General features: G+C 44.7%; 1 protein-coding gene across 5 annotated transcripts in view; it reads left to right on the forward strand.

Moving 5' to 3' along the window:
- ALKBH8 (alkB homolog 8, tRNA methyltransferase) overlaps nucleotides 1-19,276 on the forward strand; it is a 39,085-nt gene that overhangs the window by 10,244 nt on the left and 9,565 nt on the right. For 3 of the 5 annotated variants that reach the window (XM_078766115.1, XM_068132146.1, XM_068132144.2), the window contains 7 exons: nucleotides 10,213-10,447; nucleotides 11,071-11,199; nucleotides 13,221-13,316; nucleotides 13,508-13,612; nucleotides 13,700-13,770; nucleotides 13,936-14,042; nucleotides 15,019-15,143. In XM_078766115.1, the coding sequence (XP_078622241.1) occupies nucleotides 10,213-10,447; nucleotides 11,071-11,199; nucleotides 13,221-13,316; nucleotides 13,508-13,612; nucleotides 13,700-13,770; nucleotides 13,936-14,042; nucleotides 15,019-15,143 (868 nt within the window). Of the gene's footprint in view, nucleotides 1-9,806; nucleotides 10,448-11,070; nucleotides 11,200-13,220; nucleotides 13,317-13,507; nucleotides 13,613-13,699; nucleotides 13,771-13,935; nucleotides 14,043-15,018; nucleotides 15,144-19,276 lie in introns of those variants that run through there. The other 2 variants (XM_068132147.2, XM_078766114.1) reach the window with 2 other exon arrangements.

The following is a 19,276-nucleotide window of genomic DNA, read 5'->3' on the forward strand; positions in this document are numbered from 1 at the left end:
AGTCAACACCTTGTCGCGTTGATGTGTCCGCTCCTCTTTTCCTGCTAGCACCTTGTCAACACCAACCATAAAGCCCCGTCGACCTGGCTCCCGTTGTGCCTTAAGGAATTCACGGTCCTCTGGTATTTTGATCAGATCAAGGACATCAACATGAGCAATGTCAAATAAGTCACGTAGACCGGTTTGAAACTGCTCTTCTTTCTTTATCTGAGGGACAGATCCCTGGCTCTTTCCTTTCAGTATAGATCTGTATTGTTCTGCTTTTCTCTCTAGTTTTGCAATGATATTCCGCTCATCTGCAGTGGGGATCCGTGCTTTCTCCCAGATGCATAATGTCTCACGAACAACAGTTGTTGCGGCACTGCTTATGTCCAATTTCTCAGCATGATGTAGTTTAAAGTATCGCTGCAGAATCTCTTGTCAAGATGGGAGCCGAGTTTCTGGTAGTTTTTCAATATGGCAGCCTATCAGCCACACATGGTTCTTTTTTCTGGTTGCTCTTCTTGAAGTACTTGCACTCGCCATCATAACTGAAACAAACCGAAATAATTTCTGTGTCGTGCTGATTAGCAGATTAGCAGGGGCCATGTGACAGTGGTAAAAGTTTTCAAAATGAAATGAAATTTTACCCAATTTGTTCTCTCTACAGGTGTAATAAAAAAATGGAAAAGCACTTTAGAAAAGTTAATGTTTATATTTGAGGACCACCCTATATATATATATATATATATATATATATATATATATATATATATATATATATATATATATATATATATATATATATATATATATATATATATATATATATATATCATATATATATATATATCATATATATATATATATCATATATATATATATATCATATATATATATATATCATATATATATATATATCATATATATATATATATCATATATATATATATCACATATATATATATATCACATATATATATATATCACATATATATATATCATATATATCATATATATATATATATCATATATATATATATATACACAACAACAACAACATGCATTCTAAGGCCATTTTCCCTGCAAGTGCGGGGGTTAGCCTTGCGGTCCCCATGACGATCTTCTCCATTTTGCCCTATTTTCTGCATCTCTCCTTGTTAACCCCCTTGCCCACATGTCTTCTTCCACCGTCTTTAGCCAAGTCTTTCTCAGTCTTCCCCATCCTCTACTTCCTTCTACATACATTTCCATCACTCTTCTCAACAAGTCACTTTCATCCTTCCTCAACACATGACCAAACCATCTCAACCTGTTCCTCTTCACAGCATCAATCACAGGCTCTATTCCCATCATCTTTCGCAATTCATCATTTGTCTTCCTCTCTCTCAGCGACACTCCGCACATCCACCGAACCATTTGCATTTCCACCCTTCATTGCTGCTCTACATTCATGACCCATGTCTCGCTCCCATAAATCATAACACTTCTCACACATGCAGCTTACACCTTTCCCTTCAGCTTCAACGACACTCCCCTCCTCATCAGCACGCCACTCAGTTCCCGAAACTTCTTCCATGCACATCTCACTCCAGCAACCGTTGCCGAGTCTGATTCACCTTCTCCATTCAGCATGTCTCCGAGATAGCAAAATGTTTTCACACCTTCCAGCTTCACGCCGTCTCCAAGATCCAACTCAATATTTCCTCCATCTGCAGCTCCCTCTGTGCACACCTTACATTTGAATGTAGCTGCCACACTGGTTAATGACCCTCTCGGACCACTACATTTTTGATGAACCCACTCAGCGCACATTGTACATTGAATGGAGTTCACTCCGACACCCTTCCTGCACACAGCACATGGCCACTTCCCAGTTCTTTCCACCTCACCATATGCTTTACCACTTGCCGTCACCTTCGTCTTTCCTATTTTCACCTTCGGACCTTTTGTCTCCATACTTTCCTTCCACTTGTTCAACTTTTCCTTCAGTCCATCCATACTTTCCGCAATCAACACCAGATCATCTGCATACAACAACTCCCACGGTAAACCCTCCTTTACGGTCTGAGCCAGCACCTCCATCACAGCTACAAATAGTAGTGGACTTAGTACCGACCCCTGATGCACTCCCACCTTCACCTCAAACTCACCACTGTTCCCGTCCTTCATCCTTACAGCTGTGCGCGCTCTTTTGTACATTGCCATCACAACTCTGATCAACCATTCCTCCACTCCTAACTTCCTCAATGCCCATGTCAATACTTTGTGTGGAACCCTATTGAATGCTTTCTCCAGATCAACAAACCCAAGAAACAACTTCTTCCTCTTCTCCATGTACTTCTGCAACTGCCTCACAATAAAGAGCGCGTCTGTCGTTCCTCTTCCTGGCATAAATCCAAACCATTTCGTCGATCTTCACCTTCTTCCTTATCCTCCTCTCCAACACCCTTTCCAATACCTTCATTCCATGCTCCAATAACTTTATCGCTCGGTACGAGCCACACTCCAGAGGGTCACCTTTCCCCTTGTATAGAGGGACAACGGTACTCAGTTCCAAATCCACTGGAATGCGGCCTTCTTTCACCACCAGATTACAGATCTCTGTCATTCTCTTCACACCCCAACTTCCTGCTGCCTTCAACATATCTCCCACAACTCCCGTCGGCCCTCCCGCTTTTCTACTCTTCATTGCTTTTATCGCTTCCTCAACTTCCTTCTCAGTTATCTTCTCTGCCGGTCCTAAAACTGGGTTACTCTCTATGTTGCCATCCCATTCATTCTCTGTATTCAACAGCATTTCCATATATCTTTTCCATCTTCCTTTAATTCCATCTGGGTCCACAACGATTTGTCCCACTTCATCCTTCAAGCAACTCACCCCCATCACATCATACCTCTCTTTCGCTATCTGCTTTGCAATCCTGAATACTGCTTTCTGACCCTCTTCCGAATCCAAGCGTTCTCCGAACATTTTCCTACATGTCTCCTGCGCGTTTGCTACCTCTTTCTTTGCAGCCTTCTTGGCTGCCTTATAACTTTCATGCTCTGCTTTTTCTGCTCCCGTACCCTTCGCCTTCTGCCACTCCTTGAACTTCTTCCACTTCTCGTCAATCCTCTTTCCAACTTCATCATCCCACCACCATGTTTCCGAGTGCCTCGGTGGTCCTTTTGTCCATCCACATACCTCACCAACGGCTCCCAACAGACTATCTTTCATTGACATCCAACCACTTTCAAGCTCAACCACATCATCCTCGACCCGACTCAGCCTCTCTTTTAATGCCTCCCTTACTGTCACCTCTTTCAACCTCCACACCTTCATTCTCGGTTGGTACTTCACCCGCCGAGCTCTCCTCGCACCTTTCACCCTTATGTCGCAGACAACCAAGTGGTGCTGTGACAGCCTCCTCCCCCGGGATCACCTTTGTGTCCCGGAGGTGCCCCCTATCTCGCCTACGCACCATCAGGTAGTCGACAGTTGTCGTCGACCCACCTGACGTGTATGTAACAAGCTTATTATCCCCTTTCTGGAACTGCGTATTACAAATCAACAAATCAGCTCCATCAGCAAACTCCAAAATCCTTTCACCTTCTCCATTTCTCACACCATATCTGTAACCCCCATGAACTTCCTCAAAACCGTCCATACTCCTTCCCACATGTCCATTTAGGTCTCCTCCGACCACAACAACTTCCTCATCTTTCACGTTTTCCATCAGTTTCTCTATCGCACACCAGAACTTGTCCTTCTCTTCATCGCGCCGACCAACCTGCGGAGCATATCCCGAGATGATGTTCACCAAGAGCTTTCCAATCATCATTTTCACCATCATCAACCTATCACTCACTCTGGTCACACTCACCACACTGTCTACAAACTCCTCAGAAAACAGGACACCAACACCATTCACGCCCTCTGGGCACCCTTGCCACACAAACTTGTATTTCTGTCCCTGCCTACCCTTCACCATTCTCACACCACTTCCCTTCCATCTCGTCTCTTGCACACAACATATGTCCACTCTTCTTCTGACCAATACTTCTACCACTTCTCCTGATCTCCCTGTCATTGTCCCTACATTCCATGTCCCAAACCTCAAACTGATCAGCACTTCAGGCTGTACCCTGCCCATATGTAGTTGTAATTGTCATGGTTCTCTTTTTGAGGCAATGTTTTTATGGCCGGATGCCCTTCCTGACGCCAACCCTCTTAGTCGCCTCTTACGACACGCAGGGATACGGTGTACCTATTCTCACCAGGGTACACACCGTATATATATATATATATATATATATATTGTTATATTGTTATATTGTTATGTAGGGGGGGGGGGGGGGTAGAGGAATATCTAGAGCCAGGTAGATCTGAATGGGTCGGTACTCGACTGTCGTGATAGGGGATCTACCTGTAATATGCTCTGTCTGTAGCCCGGATGTCGGTATAAGTCGTATCGATATATATCAATACAACATATATATATATTGTTGCGAATATGGAATTTGGCCTCCATATCCGCTTGTAAATATTCCCCTATTTTCTCCAATACTCCCCAACTTTCCCCAATCCCCCATTCCCTAGTCCCATTGCATGTAAACAACAATCAGTAGAGCCGACCTTCCCCTTATTCCCCCATTAAATGTCGTGCCCAGGTCCACCGCACCACACGTAGACAACTTTCGGACATCTTCCTAGTTATTCTTAATCTATGTCAGTTAAGGCCTCGTTTCCATTAATTATGACTCTTCGTTGCACCAGAATGTGATTATATGGCATCAGTAGTGAGTTTAGGACCTTTCCCATACCTCCTCCCATCTTCTTCCCCAAACAACAACAATAACAACAACTACAACAACAATTACAACTACAACTACGACTACAACAACAGAGGGGCGGGGAGTGTGCGTCCTCACACCGGCTCGGTTACCCGCCATGACCATGCGCTCCACGGCGTTACCCCGAAGGGGCTGGCTGTCAGCTCCTCGTCAGGGGCGGAGCCAGTAACCCCCCCACGCACCCAATGAGAAGCAACGTGCCGATTCCATCTGGGGCGGAGCTAACGAGCCGAGGGCGTGTCACTCCCCGCCGGATATACGCGGCCCCGCGCCGGATGTGACGTCAGATGCGCCTCAGCTTGGAGAGAGAAGCCACCGCCACCCCCAGCGCGACGATACCTCCCCGCATCTTTGGACCGGACCGGACCGTACTGTACCCTGCCCCGAGCCCAGGAGGACCTGGAGCCATCGATACCCGCTTTCCTGTCATCAACCCCCGTGTGAGTCAGCCGTTGTCCCGTTTGTCTGTCGTCTGTCCGGGGTTAATATAAGAGTGTGTCTAAGTGCCTGTCTTTCTGTGATTATACCTCTAGCCCCTGTAATCTGACCTTTCCGTACGAATATAATCTCCTCCGGAGGTCTTGAGAATTGAAACATTGGTGTCGTATTGTGTTATTGTAATCCAGCCGGGTGTCTTCTTTTTCTTATTGAGCCAGCATCGCGCGACTAGTCAACGTTCGGGCACAATCGGGTAACTTGTGCAGACGTGGTCATACCATAAAACCGCTCGGTAAATAACATCCAAGCCACGTCTGTAACAATATATATATATATATATACAGTGGAACCTTGACTTACGAGTTTCATTCGTTCCGTGACCGAGCTCGTAACTCAAATTGCTCGTATCTCAAATCAAATTTCCCCATTGAAATGCATTGAAATGCTATTAATCCGTTCCAGCCCGCCAAAAACCACACCAATTTTTAAAAAAATATACAGTATATATAAAAATATCTCGCGCTTTATATTTCACCTGTATGCAGCATACAAGTTGGCAGGATGGCCTGGACTGGAGGTACGCACACTTGACTCTAAAGTCTAAACTGTCCAGCCTGGGTTTGAATCCCGACCCAGCTATAACCTGTCATGGGTGAATCACAGGCAGGGTGATTCATCAATGTGTGTACCGCTAAACTGGGCGCCCCGTTTGCGTCCCATTAGTTGTTGGATGTTAAGGATCTCACCGTGTTTTCCACAAAGAGAAGGCGAGCTATCGCCGGCACTCTGAACAAGTTGTGGCCTGGCATGGCATGAACATGAAAACATGAACATGAACATGAAATGTTCGACATGAACATGAAATTTTCCGAAATAACCAAAATGCGAAAACAAAAACGCATCGCTGTACGACAGAGATACGTACTGTACTTGAACGGCAAGATAACCACGTGACCAGAACCTACCTGGCGGCGTAAACTCGAAATAACCAAAATGCGAAAACAAAAACGCAGCGCTATACGACAGAGATACGTACTGTACTTGAACGGCAAGATAACCACGTGACCAGAACCTACCTGGCGGCGTAAACTCGAAATAACCAAAATGCGAAAACAAAAACGCAGCGCTATACGACAGATACGTACTGTACGTGCACAGCAAGATAACCACGTGACCGGGTGGCGAAAGCTCGTAACTCGGATCTCGCCTCGCATCTCAAAGCAATAAACCGCCCGAGCGACGGCTCGTATCTCGAAAAACTCGTAAGTTGGGGCACTCGTAAGTCAAGGTTCCACTATATATATATATATATATATATATATATATATATATATATATATATATATATATATATATATATATATATATATATATATATATATATTATAACGACAAAAACTTTGGCTTTGACAACAAAAAAATTTTCATTAATTGATTAGTTCCTTAATTATTATCGATTAATTAAGTACTTATTTATTTCCTTTTCCTCTGACTATTATGTCAGGTACCTTTTGAGTTCGGAAGCGACACTACATGGTCTAAAGTATGTGGACACCACTTATAATTGGTGGTTTCGGCTGTTTTAGCCACACCCATTGCTGACAGCTATATATATATATATATATATATATATATATATATATATATATATATATATATATATATATATATATATATATATATATATATTGCTGCGGTGTTGAGATTTGCACATATTGATCATTAAAGGTTAAAGGGTTGCCCCCCATAGTTAGTCCACGAGCAACACGAAGGCCCCCTTGTAGTATTAGTTGTCATAGTATGTGTAAGTATAGGCCATTTCCCCTATTGATACCTGCGTTGTGTAAAGACATGAGTTTAGGTCCCGGTCATTTTGCGTTCACCCTCCAATTCCACCTCTGTGGGCATAATTGATCCCGCGCCCCATTTGGCTGCCCGCTCAGTTGTTACGCTTTGGCTGCCCGCAGCATTTGCTGCCCTTTGCTCGCTCACTAGTCAAGTAACACGAGGTAGGCCTGAGAAGGAGGAGGAGCGCGGGGTCGGAGTGGGGGCGGCGTCAAGGCGGAGCGTCAGAGGCGATGATGGTAAGAGCCACCAGCCAACCAGGGCTCGAACGGCATGGCATGAGAGGGCGTGGAGAGGCGCGTCTGGTAAGTTCTAGAAGGTTCGCGGGGCGTACCTATATGTCACTGCACAAAGCCCTTGAGAGGACTAGCGCTGGAGGACTTGGAGGACTTGTTGGGAGAGGGCTTGATCGAGAGGACTGACTCGCAAGTGGAGAGAGAGAAAGAACTTGACTCGCATCACTCGCTTTGAGGCTTTGAACTGTATCTCGCATATAACGTATGCGCCAGAGGAGAGGAAGAAGAGGCGTTGAGTACACGGCTGCAGCCAGACGCGCCGGTGGTGAATAGCGCCTACTTCAGCCACACGAGTAAACGCGGTAATACCTGCCAGTGATTAACCGCCGAAGTCCGCTCCCTACCAAATCGCCCCGTAATAACCTTGTGCGTCCAAACGACACGCGGAGAGCTCCTGCCTTCTCTATTTACCATCTGCACGGGACGAGCCAGAGGCCAGAGGGAGCTGCACGGGAGCCATCCCTGGACGTGGTGACCATCATCTTGCAGCTGCAAGCCCCATGTGAGTGTGTGTGTGACGGGCCCGTTTGTCCTGGGTATTAAGTTGACTGTTTTAAGGCTGCACTGTGTCCCCTTTTTCTCTGAACTATTGTGAATAGTGTAAATAAATCTGTTCTTCCTTTTTCCAATTCGACCGCTTTTGTGATTTATCCATTGACTAAGCGTGGCAGGAATAAGATCGCTAGAACCGGGTTCACCATATAAACGGCACGGATCGCGTGTACGCACCGCTTGGCGTCTCAACACGCGTGGTCCATGCGGGGCTTATTTCCTCGTTTCAGGGCAGCGTGAGTAATTAGGTAATAGCGATTCTAGTCCTAATACCCTATTTCGCGCTGTCCGGGAAGGAGGTCATAGGTCCCGGGTCCCGCCAGGCCAGTCAAAGACAAGGGGACTAATACCCCCTTGGTAAGGGGAGAAGGCCGGCGTCGAGATCCGCAACAATATAATCAAGCACACAGCAATGCAATCTCCATAGACAAACAATGGCAGTAGAATGGGCCGTACTGAAGAGCTCAGTGACTTTCAATGTGGCACCGTCATGAGATGCCACCTTTCCAACAAGTCAGTTTGTCAAATTTCTGCTGTGCTCGAGATGCCCCAGTCAACTGTAAGTGCGGTTATTGTGAAGTGGAAAAGTCGAGGAGCAACAACGTCTCAGCCGCAAAGTGGTAGGCCACACAAGCTCACAGAACGTGACTACTGAGTGCTGAAGCGCGTAGCGCGTAAAAATCGTCTGTCCTCGGTTGCAACACTCACGACCGAGTTCCAAACTGCCTCTGGAAGCAACGTCAGCACAACAACTGTTCATCGTGAGCTTCATGAAATCGGTTTCCGTGGCCGAGCAGCCGCACACAAGCCTAATATCACCATGCGCAATGCCAGCGTCGGCTGGAGTGGTGTAAAGCTCGCCGCCATTGTCTCTGGAACAGTGGAAATTCGTTCTCTGGAGTGATGATTCACGCTTCACCATCTGGCAGTCCGATGGATAATTCTGAGTTTGGCGGATGCCAGCAGAACGCAACTGCCTGAATGAATAGTGCCAACTGTAAAGTTTGGTGGAGGAGGAATAATGGTCTGGGACTGTTTTTCATGGTTCGCGCTAGGCCCCTTCGTTACAGTGAAGGGAAATCTTAACGCGACAGCATACAATGACATTCTGGATGATTGGGTGCTTCCAACTTTGTGGCAACAGTTTGGGGAAGACCCTTTCCTGTTTCAGCATGACAATGCCCCCGTGCACAAAGCGAATTCCATACAGAAATGGTTTGTCGAGATTGGTGTGGAAGTACTTGACCCTGCCTGCACCCTGACCTCAACCCCATCGAACACCTTTGGGATGAATTGGAACGCTGACTTTGAGCCAGGCCTAATCGCCAAACATCAGTGTCCGACCTCACTAATGCTCTTGTGGCTGAATGAAAGCAAATTCCTGCAAAAAATTTCCAACATCTGGTGGAAAGCCTTCCCAGAAGAGTGGAGGCTGTTATGGCAGCAAGGGGGGGGGGGGGGGGATCACTCCATATTAATGCCCATGATTTTGGAATGAGATGTTGAACGAGCACATGCGGGTGTGATGTTCGGGTGTCCACATACTTTTGGCCATGTTGTGTATTTGGACACGACAATGACCAAGTGATTTGGCTGTAAAGCCTATTTTTGATTTATTGATTAATCGATTAATTGTTTAATTATTTGATTGATAACCTAATGAATTTTTTTGCAGATTTGGATGAAACGGTGGTGGTTTAGGTATTTTGTTAGCCAATTGATTATTAATTTTATTATTTTATGATTATTATTTATTTATTTTAATTATATTAATCATTTATTTATTTTCTTTCTCATCTGGGCAATATCTCAGGCACCTGTTGAGCGAGGAAGCTGATATTTTGACACGACAGTGACCAAGTGATGTGGCTATAAGGGATATTTCTTTTTATTGATTAATCAATTAATCGATTAATTATTTATTTATTAATCAATTATTTATTTTTTTATTAATGACTTTAATTAATTTTCAAAAGGTTACAGCTTCGGATGAAGCACTGGTGGTTTAGGTATGCTATTAGCCAATTGATTAAGAAAATATTTTATGATTCGTATTTATTGATTTTAATTATGCAATTAATCAATCAATTTTTGTGCACCTCTCCCTCCCAATACAAACTCTATGAGCTGCACGGCGGTACTGCCAGGTGTCGAAAGCACCCCGGCAATGCCGCGCTGGAGGATATTAATTTATTTGGCATGGGGGCGGTGTACTTTGACTATCTGTACTTGTTTCCTTTTTATTTTCATCACTTTCTCCCCGCAGCACCTGGTCATAGCCAATGGTGGGCTTGGCAACGGGATGAGTCGGGAGCTGCTGACTTCCATTCTGCAACCCTTTGGGCATCTCCTGGTGCTGCACATGGTGCCCGGGAAACCGTACGCTTTTGCGAGCTTCGACAGCTCGGCCGAGGCGGAAAGGGTCTACCAGTCACTCAATGGACAAGCTGTGTCTGCTGCTGCTGGGAAGATCATGCTCTACTTGGGTTTTGTGGATCGGTGTACGGTTTCCTGTTTTTTCATTGGTGATCAGGTCGTATGGTTGGTGTGTTAGCAAGATGTAGTTAGCAAGGTGTAGTTAGCAAGATGTAGTTGGCAAGATGTAGTTGGCGAGATGTAGTTGGCGAGATGTAGTTGGCGAGATGTAGTCGGCGAGGCGTAGTCGGCGAGGCGTAGTCGGCGAGGCGTAGTCGGCGAGGCGTAGTCGGCGAGGCGTAGTCGGCGAGGCGTAGTCGGCGAGGCGTAGTCGGCGAGGCGTAGTCGGCGAGGCGTAGTCGGCGAGGCGTAGTCGGCGAGGCGTAGTCGGCGAGGCGTAGTCGGCGAGGCGTAGCCGGCGAGGCGTAGCCGGCGAGGCGTAGCCGGCCAGGCGTAGCCGGCCAGGCGTAGCCGGCGAGGCGTAGCCGGCCAGGCGTAGCCGGCGAGGCGTAGTCGGCGAGGCGTAGTCGGCGAGGCGTAGCCGGCGAGGCGTAGCCGGCGAGGCGTAGCCGGCGAGGCGTAGCCGGCGAGGCGTAGCCGGCAAGACGTGTTCGCACGGTATAGTGAGTAAGGTATATGCCTCGGGTTTGAATATACTGTACTGTATATGTTTTTCATCATGAAGTGTTTTGTCTAACACCTTGTGCAGTGCTTTGTCTGCAAGAGGATTCTTCATCCCTTCCTCCTGGTTTGCTGCTTATTCCAAACTTTGTGTCGGATGCATATGAACAGGAACTCCTCGACTTCCTCACCTGGGATGAAGTGGAGGAAATTCAAGGTGAGTGTTTTAATTTGTGTAAAGCCAGGTGAAGAATATTATGTTGTTGTGAAATTGCTTTTTGGATATTTCAAATGAATTCTTTCAATCAAAGGATGATCCATAGCAGCTAGGTGGTGAATTATTATGACCACAAATAAAATAAAAACCGGGGGGTAGGGGGGTAATATTGTAAGCTCCGTCTGTCTGTCCATCCGTCTGTCACACTATCTCCTCTATAACGGTTCTGCAGAAATTCACCAAACTTAGTAGTTATGATCAACACAGGGCAAGAAGGTGCGAGGGCAGTATCATTTTTGTCCCCGCACCCTGTGGCGGGATCAAAAGGTGAAATGCCAAAAATGCAATTACAGGCACATTTTAACACATTTTAAAATGAAAATTTGTATATGCAAACATCACTGGGGGACTCATGACATGACATATGTAACGATTTTTTCGAGTTGACCCCAGTTCATGACTCAGGAAACCTGGTGTTGACTTAACGGTTAAGGTGGCTGGCTTAAGATCTCAGGGTCCTGAGTTCAAGCCCCCGTCATGCCGTTGAATTAACACCGGGTGGATTGACTCAGCCTGTCATCTTTCCGAGGTCGGCAAAATGAGTACCAGCTTACTGGGATGAATGAGCCATTCGAGTATCCTGCGTCGGAGTGGCGACACATCCAGGATTGTGCCTAACAGCCTAGGAAACTGATTCGGGTGCCCTACCCATCTGAATATGCAAAAGGAGTGGTCTTCTTATTCTTTATTACCCAGGGGATGCGGACTCTAGAGTCACAGGGGTCAAAACAGAAGATTTAAAAAACTCAACATTTTATACTGGGTCATTCCTGGTGGAACGTTTTGCAATCTGTCAACATTGCTTCATGTGAGAAGCGTGGGGATTTGTGATGGCACGACATCGACTTCGCTCTGGATTACACTACCGGGCAAAAGTTTTAGAACTCCTCAATTTTTCCAGTTTTTATTGAAATTTACGCAGTTGGTAATCTTTCTTTTCGTCTAAAAAGGTAATCTAATCTTTTAGTTATTATAAAGATTAGTGACTGGTTAATTCGTTCTCGCTATAGAAGTGGTTTTGAGTTTATTTTTAGCCGCGTCGCAAGACGCTGGTCATAGAGTGCCCTCTGTTCTTGTTCTTGTTCTTCTTCTTCTTGTTGTTCTTCTTCTTGTTCTTGCAGAGAAGACAAAACCTCAAAGCTCCACCCATTCTGGGAACCATAGCTCCACCCATTGTGGGAGAGGCTTCATATAAACAAATATCCACCATTTTATTAACTCGCATAGCTTTGAGGCCTGTTTTGTGGGCCCGTGGTGTCTTCCTCTCTCACAGTTTTCTTTCAAATCAAATTCGATATATAATTTCATTTTTCACAGTCGCTAACATAGTTTTAGACTCGGTTGAAAAAAAACGGGAAGAAAATCCGATGAAAGTTGCCCTTTATAGAACGAAATGAATTCTCAAAGGCCTGTAACCAAGTCCATTGAGATATATTTTGTTTAAATCGCGGCATGGTCAGTCATACACCGCCCGAAATAACAGACGGGAAAATGCCGAGATATATTAAAAATTCGTCCATTTGATGACAATCGTCACGATGAAATATTTAATTTATACGTCGTCACAATAATGTGGAGAGAGGAACATAGCTTCGTTCACGTGTCGCCACACACGGGAAATTGCCGAGATATATATATTTTTAAATCGCGGCATGGTCAGTCATACACCGCCTGAAAGAACAGACGGGAAAATGCCGAGATATATTAAAAATTCGTCGCCACACACGGGAAATTGCCGAGATATATTTTCGCTTTGCACAAAAATAACATCAAGTAATCGAATCAATAGGAATGTCCTGTGCCTATAACATCGACGTTATAGGCACAGCTGCATCTAGGCATTGTGTAACATCGACGCGGCTTTTGTTTTAATTAAAACTTTTTGTACTTGTTTATAACAAAGCTGGTTATAATTGGTTATGTAAAATTATTTATACTTATTATTTTTATTTATTTTGCAGACGAACGGGTTTTGAAGCACAGAAGAGTAAAGCATTTTGGGTTTGAATTCTGCTATGAAGACAACAGTGTGAATAAGGACCATCCTCTTCCTGGAGGTACGGAACGTGGTACTATTGAAATGTACTTGTCTGGTGGCATAAAAACATGTGATGTTATACTCACCTCCACCACCGATGGTGGGCCACCACATACTCAAAATGATTGAATGGGGAAGAACCACCACCTTTCTGCTGTTTAATTGACTTTTACTATCATTGACTATTGCAATTGTGTGAAACCTCACTAGGCCTACCTGCTGTCTGTGATGAGTTGATTTCCAATTGCCTCGTCGCGGGATATATTCAACACAGGCCTGATCAGCTGACTGTCAATCGCTATGAGCCTGGACAAGGTATCGTCTGCTCACTGATCTCTTACGTCCCCTTGAATCGAATATTATGTGGAGGTGTAGTTCACTGACTTGTTCATCGTTTTGCAGGAATTCCTCCGCACGTCGACACCCATTCGGCTTTTGAAGATGGAATTGTGTCCTTGAGTTTGGGATCTCAGGTTTGTATGTGTCAGTTCATTAGTTTGCCTGAATGGTTTTAGCACACAATTAAATTTCCTTCTCTTTTTTACTCACGATAACGATGTCGGGTAATGCCTGCACCGTCCTTCACGCTGCGGTACGAATCTCAAGAACACTGTGCTTATTTCATGGATGTGCTGCAGGTCGTGATGGATTTCCGTCACCCTTGTGGCACCCGTGTACCCGTTTCATTGCCTGCTCGGAGCCTTCTTGTCATGACTGGAGACTCTCGCTACCTTTGGAGCCACGGGTGGGCATTGCTGGCAAGCGCCGAACTTTTTCTGTTGCTTTGGGCTAATTGTTCCACACTAAATCAAGAACAGGTTGAGGCCTAAGACTTGTATATGCCAGCTTCTGCTAAATGGTGAATTTTTGATTACACTCCCCCAGCCCCAAATCCACCCTATATTGGTCATTATTTTAAACTAAAAAAACTATTGTGAAACTTTTTCTTTATTTATCTTTCTTCTCTGCAGGTATCATGAAGATATTAGTCAAAGCTGTTTAGTGTAGGTTTCATATGAATGGCCATTATTGTGTGTGTGTGTGTGTGTGTGTGTGTGTGTGTGTGTGTGTGTGTGTGTGTGTGTGTGTGTGTGTGTGTGTGTGTGTGTGTGTGTGTGTGTGTGTGTGTGTGTGTGTGTGTGTGTGTGTGTGTGTGTGTGTGTGTGTGTGTGTGAAGCTTTTTTTTGTAATTCAATCCCCACTGCTATGAGGGCATTGATTCACCTTTGAATTAGAGTTTGATGAAATTTTTCTTTTCTTAACAAGATGAGGCTTAATGTCACAGTATAACTGTAGTTTTTTGACGAATAGGTGAAAAGGAGTCTGCAATTAACGTTCCTTTTTTCTGCAAAAATAGTGTTTTTGTATTAAACTGCCAACCTCGGTCACTCTTGTCAAGATAAATTAGATCAGAGCTGTTATTATGATGTAAATAGCTAATGGAGATTTTAATACTTATTCTGTTAGATGTTAGAGTAGATGTTAATAAAAGTGCAAGCAGGCAGGACGGCCAGCTTAACGGCTACAAAGGAGAGGTGTGTTTTTGCATTGTTCTTCTTCCTCGTGCCTTCCTGGTAATAAGATTGGTATGACTTGTAACCAACGTGTTTAATCCCAGTGGCAGACTATGAATCAGAACGCCATGTCAGAGCTACTCCATTTGGAAGAGTGTGAAATCTTTCTAAAATCATTTGACTTAACCTTCACCCTCCCTTTGCCAGAATTACGCCGCGAAAGTTTGACACTATCAGCAACCGCTTGCAAGACGGCGGTCCGACACTGGCAACCCGTGGAATGCGCATCTCCTTCTCCTTCCGCAAAATTCGCTGGCAGCCATGCCACTGCGGTAGGTTCGATCTCCATCTCACCAACACCTGTAACTGATATAGACATAATAAATATCTGCAAGTGAATGTGCCGTCTATGTCTGAATATAAGTGCATTTCATTGCATTTATACATTACATATACAGACTTGGCATTTAATATGGAATATTTTTTTTGTGGGGGTGAACTTACTTTTCAAGATGTCTTAGAACCAAAAGTTCATTGGAGTTATGTTGAAATTATTCTAGATTTTGTTAGTGACCTTTAAAAGAAACAAAAACCACATTTGACATTTCGAAACAAATAAATTGATCCATGAAAGTGATGTAAACTGATATCGAACTCAATTCATGGACAGTACTGTGTTAAACTTCTGTACGTTTTCCAGAAGTATCTCTTTATTTTGCACATTAGCCAATTTTTTTTATAACAAAAACAAAAGTTAAATTACGACTGGGATTACGGACAGTAAAATTACAGTTCAGTACTTCGTGTAACCCCCACGAGCATTCAGGAGAGCACGTACACATTGAGGCATGCTGTTCACGAGATTTGCCAAGGTTTGGACAGGAATTGCTTGCCATGCAGTGACAATAGCCTGCTGCAATTCACGCACAGAGGTCGGCTGCTGGTCCAAGTGGTCGATTTGACGCGTTAATTCTGCCCACAAGTTCTCTATCGGATTCATATCCGGGGACATGGCAGGCCACTCCATATGCTCTACACCACGGTCAGCAAGAGTGTTGGATCATGCGAGCACGATGAGGCCGTGCATTGTCATCTTGGAAGACAAAGTTACCTCGAAAGGCTGCACGAGCAAATGGAAGCAATGTTTCTTCCAGAATGGCCCTGTATGTGAACTGGTTCAGGTTTCCATTCAGAACAACCAGATCAGTTTTGCCCCCTGCATGAAAAGCAGCCCAAACGGTCACCCCACCACCTCCAGCTTGGACTCTTGGCACTATACAATCTTTGTTGTAGGCTCCATGCACTTGTCTGCACACTCGGGCGCGGCCATCTTGACGACAGACCAGAAATCTAGACTCGTTACTGAAGATCACGGGATTCCAGTGTCTTGGCTGCCATTGACGGTGCTCTCTGGCCTACTGCAATCGGCGCTGGCGGTGTTGTCTGGTCAGGCGTGGCTTTCTCAGGGGCCGGCTGGCACGATAGCCTGCTTGAACCAGTCGTTGGTTGACTCGCCTTCCGGATACAAGCACATTTGTCAGTTGCTGCCACTCAGCCCTAAGCCGATTAGCTGACTTGGTACGGCCATTGCGGACTAACCGGTGCAGCTGGCGATCATCCCTCCTTGTGGTTCTGTGGGGACGTCCTGTCCTCGGTATTGGAGTAGGGACACCCCTCTGAGCATTTCATTTCAGGATCTTTGATACCTGACCTTGAGTGATGCCATACTGCCGAGCAATAAATAGCATGCTGTTTCATGCCGCAATTTTGTAAAGCCACCACTCCATGACAAACAGCATTGTCGAGTTGACGGACCATCTCCAGAGGAAGCGGCAATAACTTTTGGAGACGTGCAGCAGTTGTTTTCCACTAATACAGAACGCAACAACCCTTGTATACCTGACTGTGAAGCCAATCATCAAATGCACCTGTCCGTACATTTTGCCACGCCACCTGTGATATAATCCTGTTGTTGACTTCTTGCTGCGACAGACAATCAGTGACATGGTTCTTTTAACAAATAAATCACCAAAGTGTAAAAGAACTCACCAGATTGATATACTGAGTTAAGAAAGTAAACCCAAGTCAAGAAAAAAAAAAAATTCCGTATTAAATGCCAAGTCTGTGTGTGTGTATATATATATATATATATATACACATATACATATACATATACACACACAGGCACGTGAAAAAGTAAGTACACCCCATGTAAAGTTTTGACTTTTTCAACATATTTCAACTTGCAGCTATTTGATCTTCATTTCAACAATATTGATAGATAAAGGTGATATAATTATAACAAATATCATGAAACATTTACATTTTGTAGTCCATTGTATAATTTAAATAAACATAAATGCAAATTTCGCATGTGGAAAAAGTAATGTACACCCCTACATTTATCACTACTTCAAATACCTAAAATTTGAATCAGGTGCACCAGCTCAGGTGAAAATGATTCGAACATCGTTGGAGAGGATGATGGAGAACATCGTTCGGCATCCTGGTGTTGGGCTAGCGGCTAGGGTGCCAGCTTAGGGTCCTAGGATCCTGGGTTCGAATCCCGGTCGATCGCTGAATTAACGCCAGGGGGGTTGACTCAGCCTGTCATCCTCCGAGGTCGGCAAATTGAGTACCAGTTCACTGGTAATTCCCTGTTTGTCGTAAAAAGGTGACAAAAAGGGTTGGCGGCAGGAAGGGCATCAGGCCGTAAAACATTGCTTCAAAAAGGGGACCAAAAAAAACAACAACAACCACGGTCCCCGAAAAAGGCCAACCCCCGCTTGTGGGGAAAAATGGCCTCTAAAGGTGTTTTTTTTTTTATCGTTGGAGAGGATCTTGGAGGAACCTGTCTTATTTAAACCTCAGTCATTTAGTTTGGTTTGCTCTTTGTTGTTGAAGTGTGTGGCGTCACCATGCCTAGATCAAAAGAGCTCTCCGAGGCCTTCAAAAAGAAGGTTATTGATGCCTACGAGTCTGGGAAGGGATTTAAAAAGATCTCCAAACAATTTGAAATCAATCATTCGACTGTCCGGAAGATCATCTACAAGTGGAGAAGATTCCAAACAACTGCCAACTTGTTCAGGCCAGACCGCCCCAGCAAGTTCAGCCCGAGAGCAGACCGCAAGATGCTGAAATAAGTCTCTAAGAACCCCAGAATGTCATCACGGGACCTACAGGTAGGTCTTGCCACTGTTGATGTCAAAGTGCACGAGTCTACCATTAGAAAGAGGCTGCACAAATTTGATCTAAATGGGAGGTGTGCCAGGAGGAAACCTTTGCTGTCCAGAAAGAACATCAGGGCAAGACTAAAGTTTGCCAATGAACACCGAGGCAAAGACCAGCACTTCTGGAACAATGTGCTCTCGACAGATGAGTCGAAGGTAGAGCTATTTGGCCACAGTACCAGAAGACATGTTTGGCGAAAACCAAAGACAGCATTTGACCACAAGAACCTGATACCAACTGTAAAGCATGGTGGTGGAAATATTATGGCTTGGGGCAGCTTTGCTGCATCAGGGCCTGGGCAGCTCACCATCATATAATCCACTATGAATTCTTCATTGTACCAGAGGTTGCTTGAGGATAATGAGAGGCCATCTGTCGGAAAGTTGAAGCTCAACCGAAGGTGGAACTTGCAATATGACAATGACCCCAAACATCTATCTATAATTCCAGTAATCTCTGTGTGTTTGTTTGTTTGTACGTTTGTTTGTTTGTACGTTTGTTTGTTTGTCTGTGACCGCTGTTTCTCGACAACCACGGGTCCGATATACTTGAAACTTGCCAGGTATATTGCTGGGGACCCGAGGATGTGCCTTTTCAAGGTTTCATATTAATCGGACAATTACTTACCGAGCTATGTCCAAAAAACGATTCAACCAATCAGAGAGCAGCGAGCTATCGCGTGTGCCGAACGTGGCGAACACACTCTGCCTCGGATGGCACATTTGAGAGCGTATTCATTTATTTCACGTTTGCAAACTATGTTGGCGCTATGTTGGCGTTAAACTATGTTTTAAAACTAATAATAAAACTAATAAAAACTAATTTGCGATTCATCGTAACTGCGATATACGACCTTCCGGAGCTCCTGTGAGAGCGTGCGCCATTACGGATAGTACGGGTACGTACGTGTTGGCGTTAAACTATGTTTTAAAACTAATTAAACGGACAAATTTCATGTCATGTTTCATGTAAATAGAGGGGGGGGGGGGGGGGATTGTCACTGTACTCGCAAGCCGTTCGCCGTTCGCTTTGGCGTTGCGAATGGACCAAAACATTTCATGGACCAAACCATTTCATGTAAAGCGTTCGCCGTTCGCTTTGGCGTTGCGAATGGACCAAAACATTTCATGGACCAAACCATTTCATGTAAATAGAGGGGGGGATATAATTTTAGATATAGATATAGTACGGGCATGCCCTAGTACCAGTAAATCCACCAAGGAATGGCTGAAAA

The sequence above is a fragment of the Myxine glutinosa genome, chromosome 12 (assembly GCF_964187855.1).
Source record: "Myxine glutinosa chromosome 12, kmMyxGlut1.1, whole genome shotgun sequence".
In the NCBI taxonomy this organism is placed as follows: Eukaryota; Metazoa; Chordata; class Myxini; order Myxiniformes; family Myxinidae; genus Myxine; species Myxine glutinosa.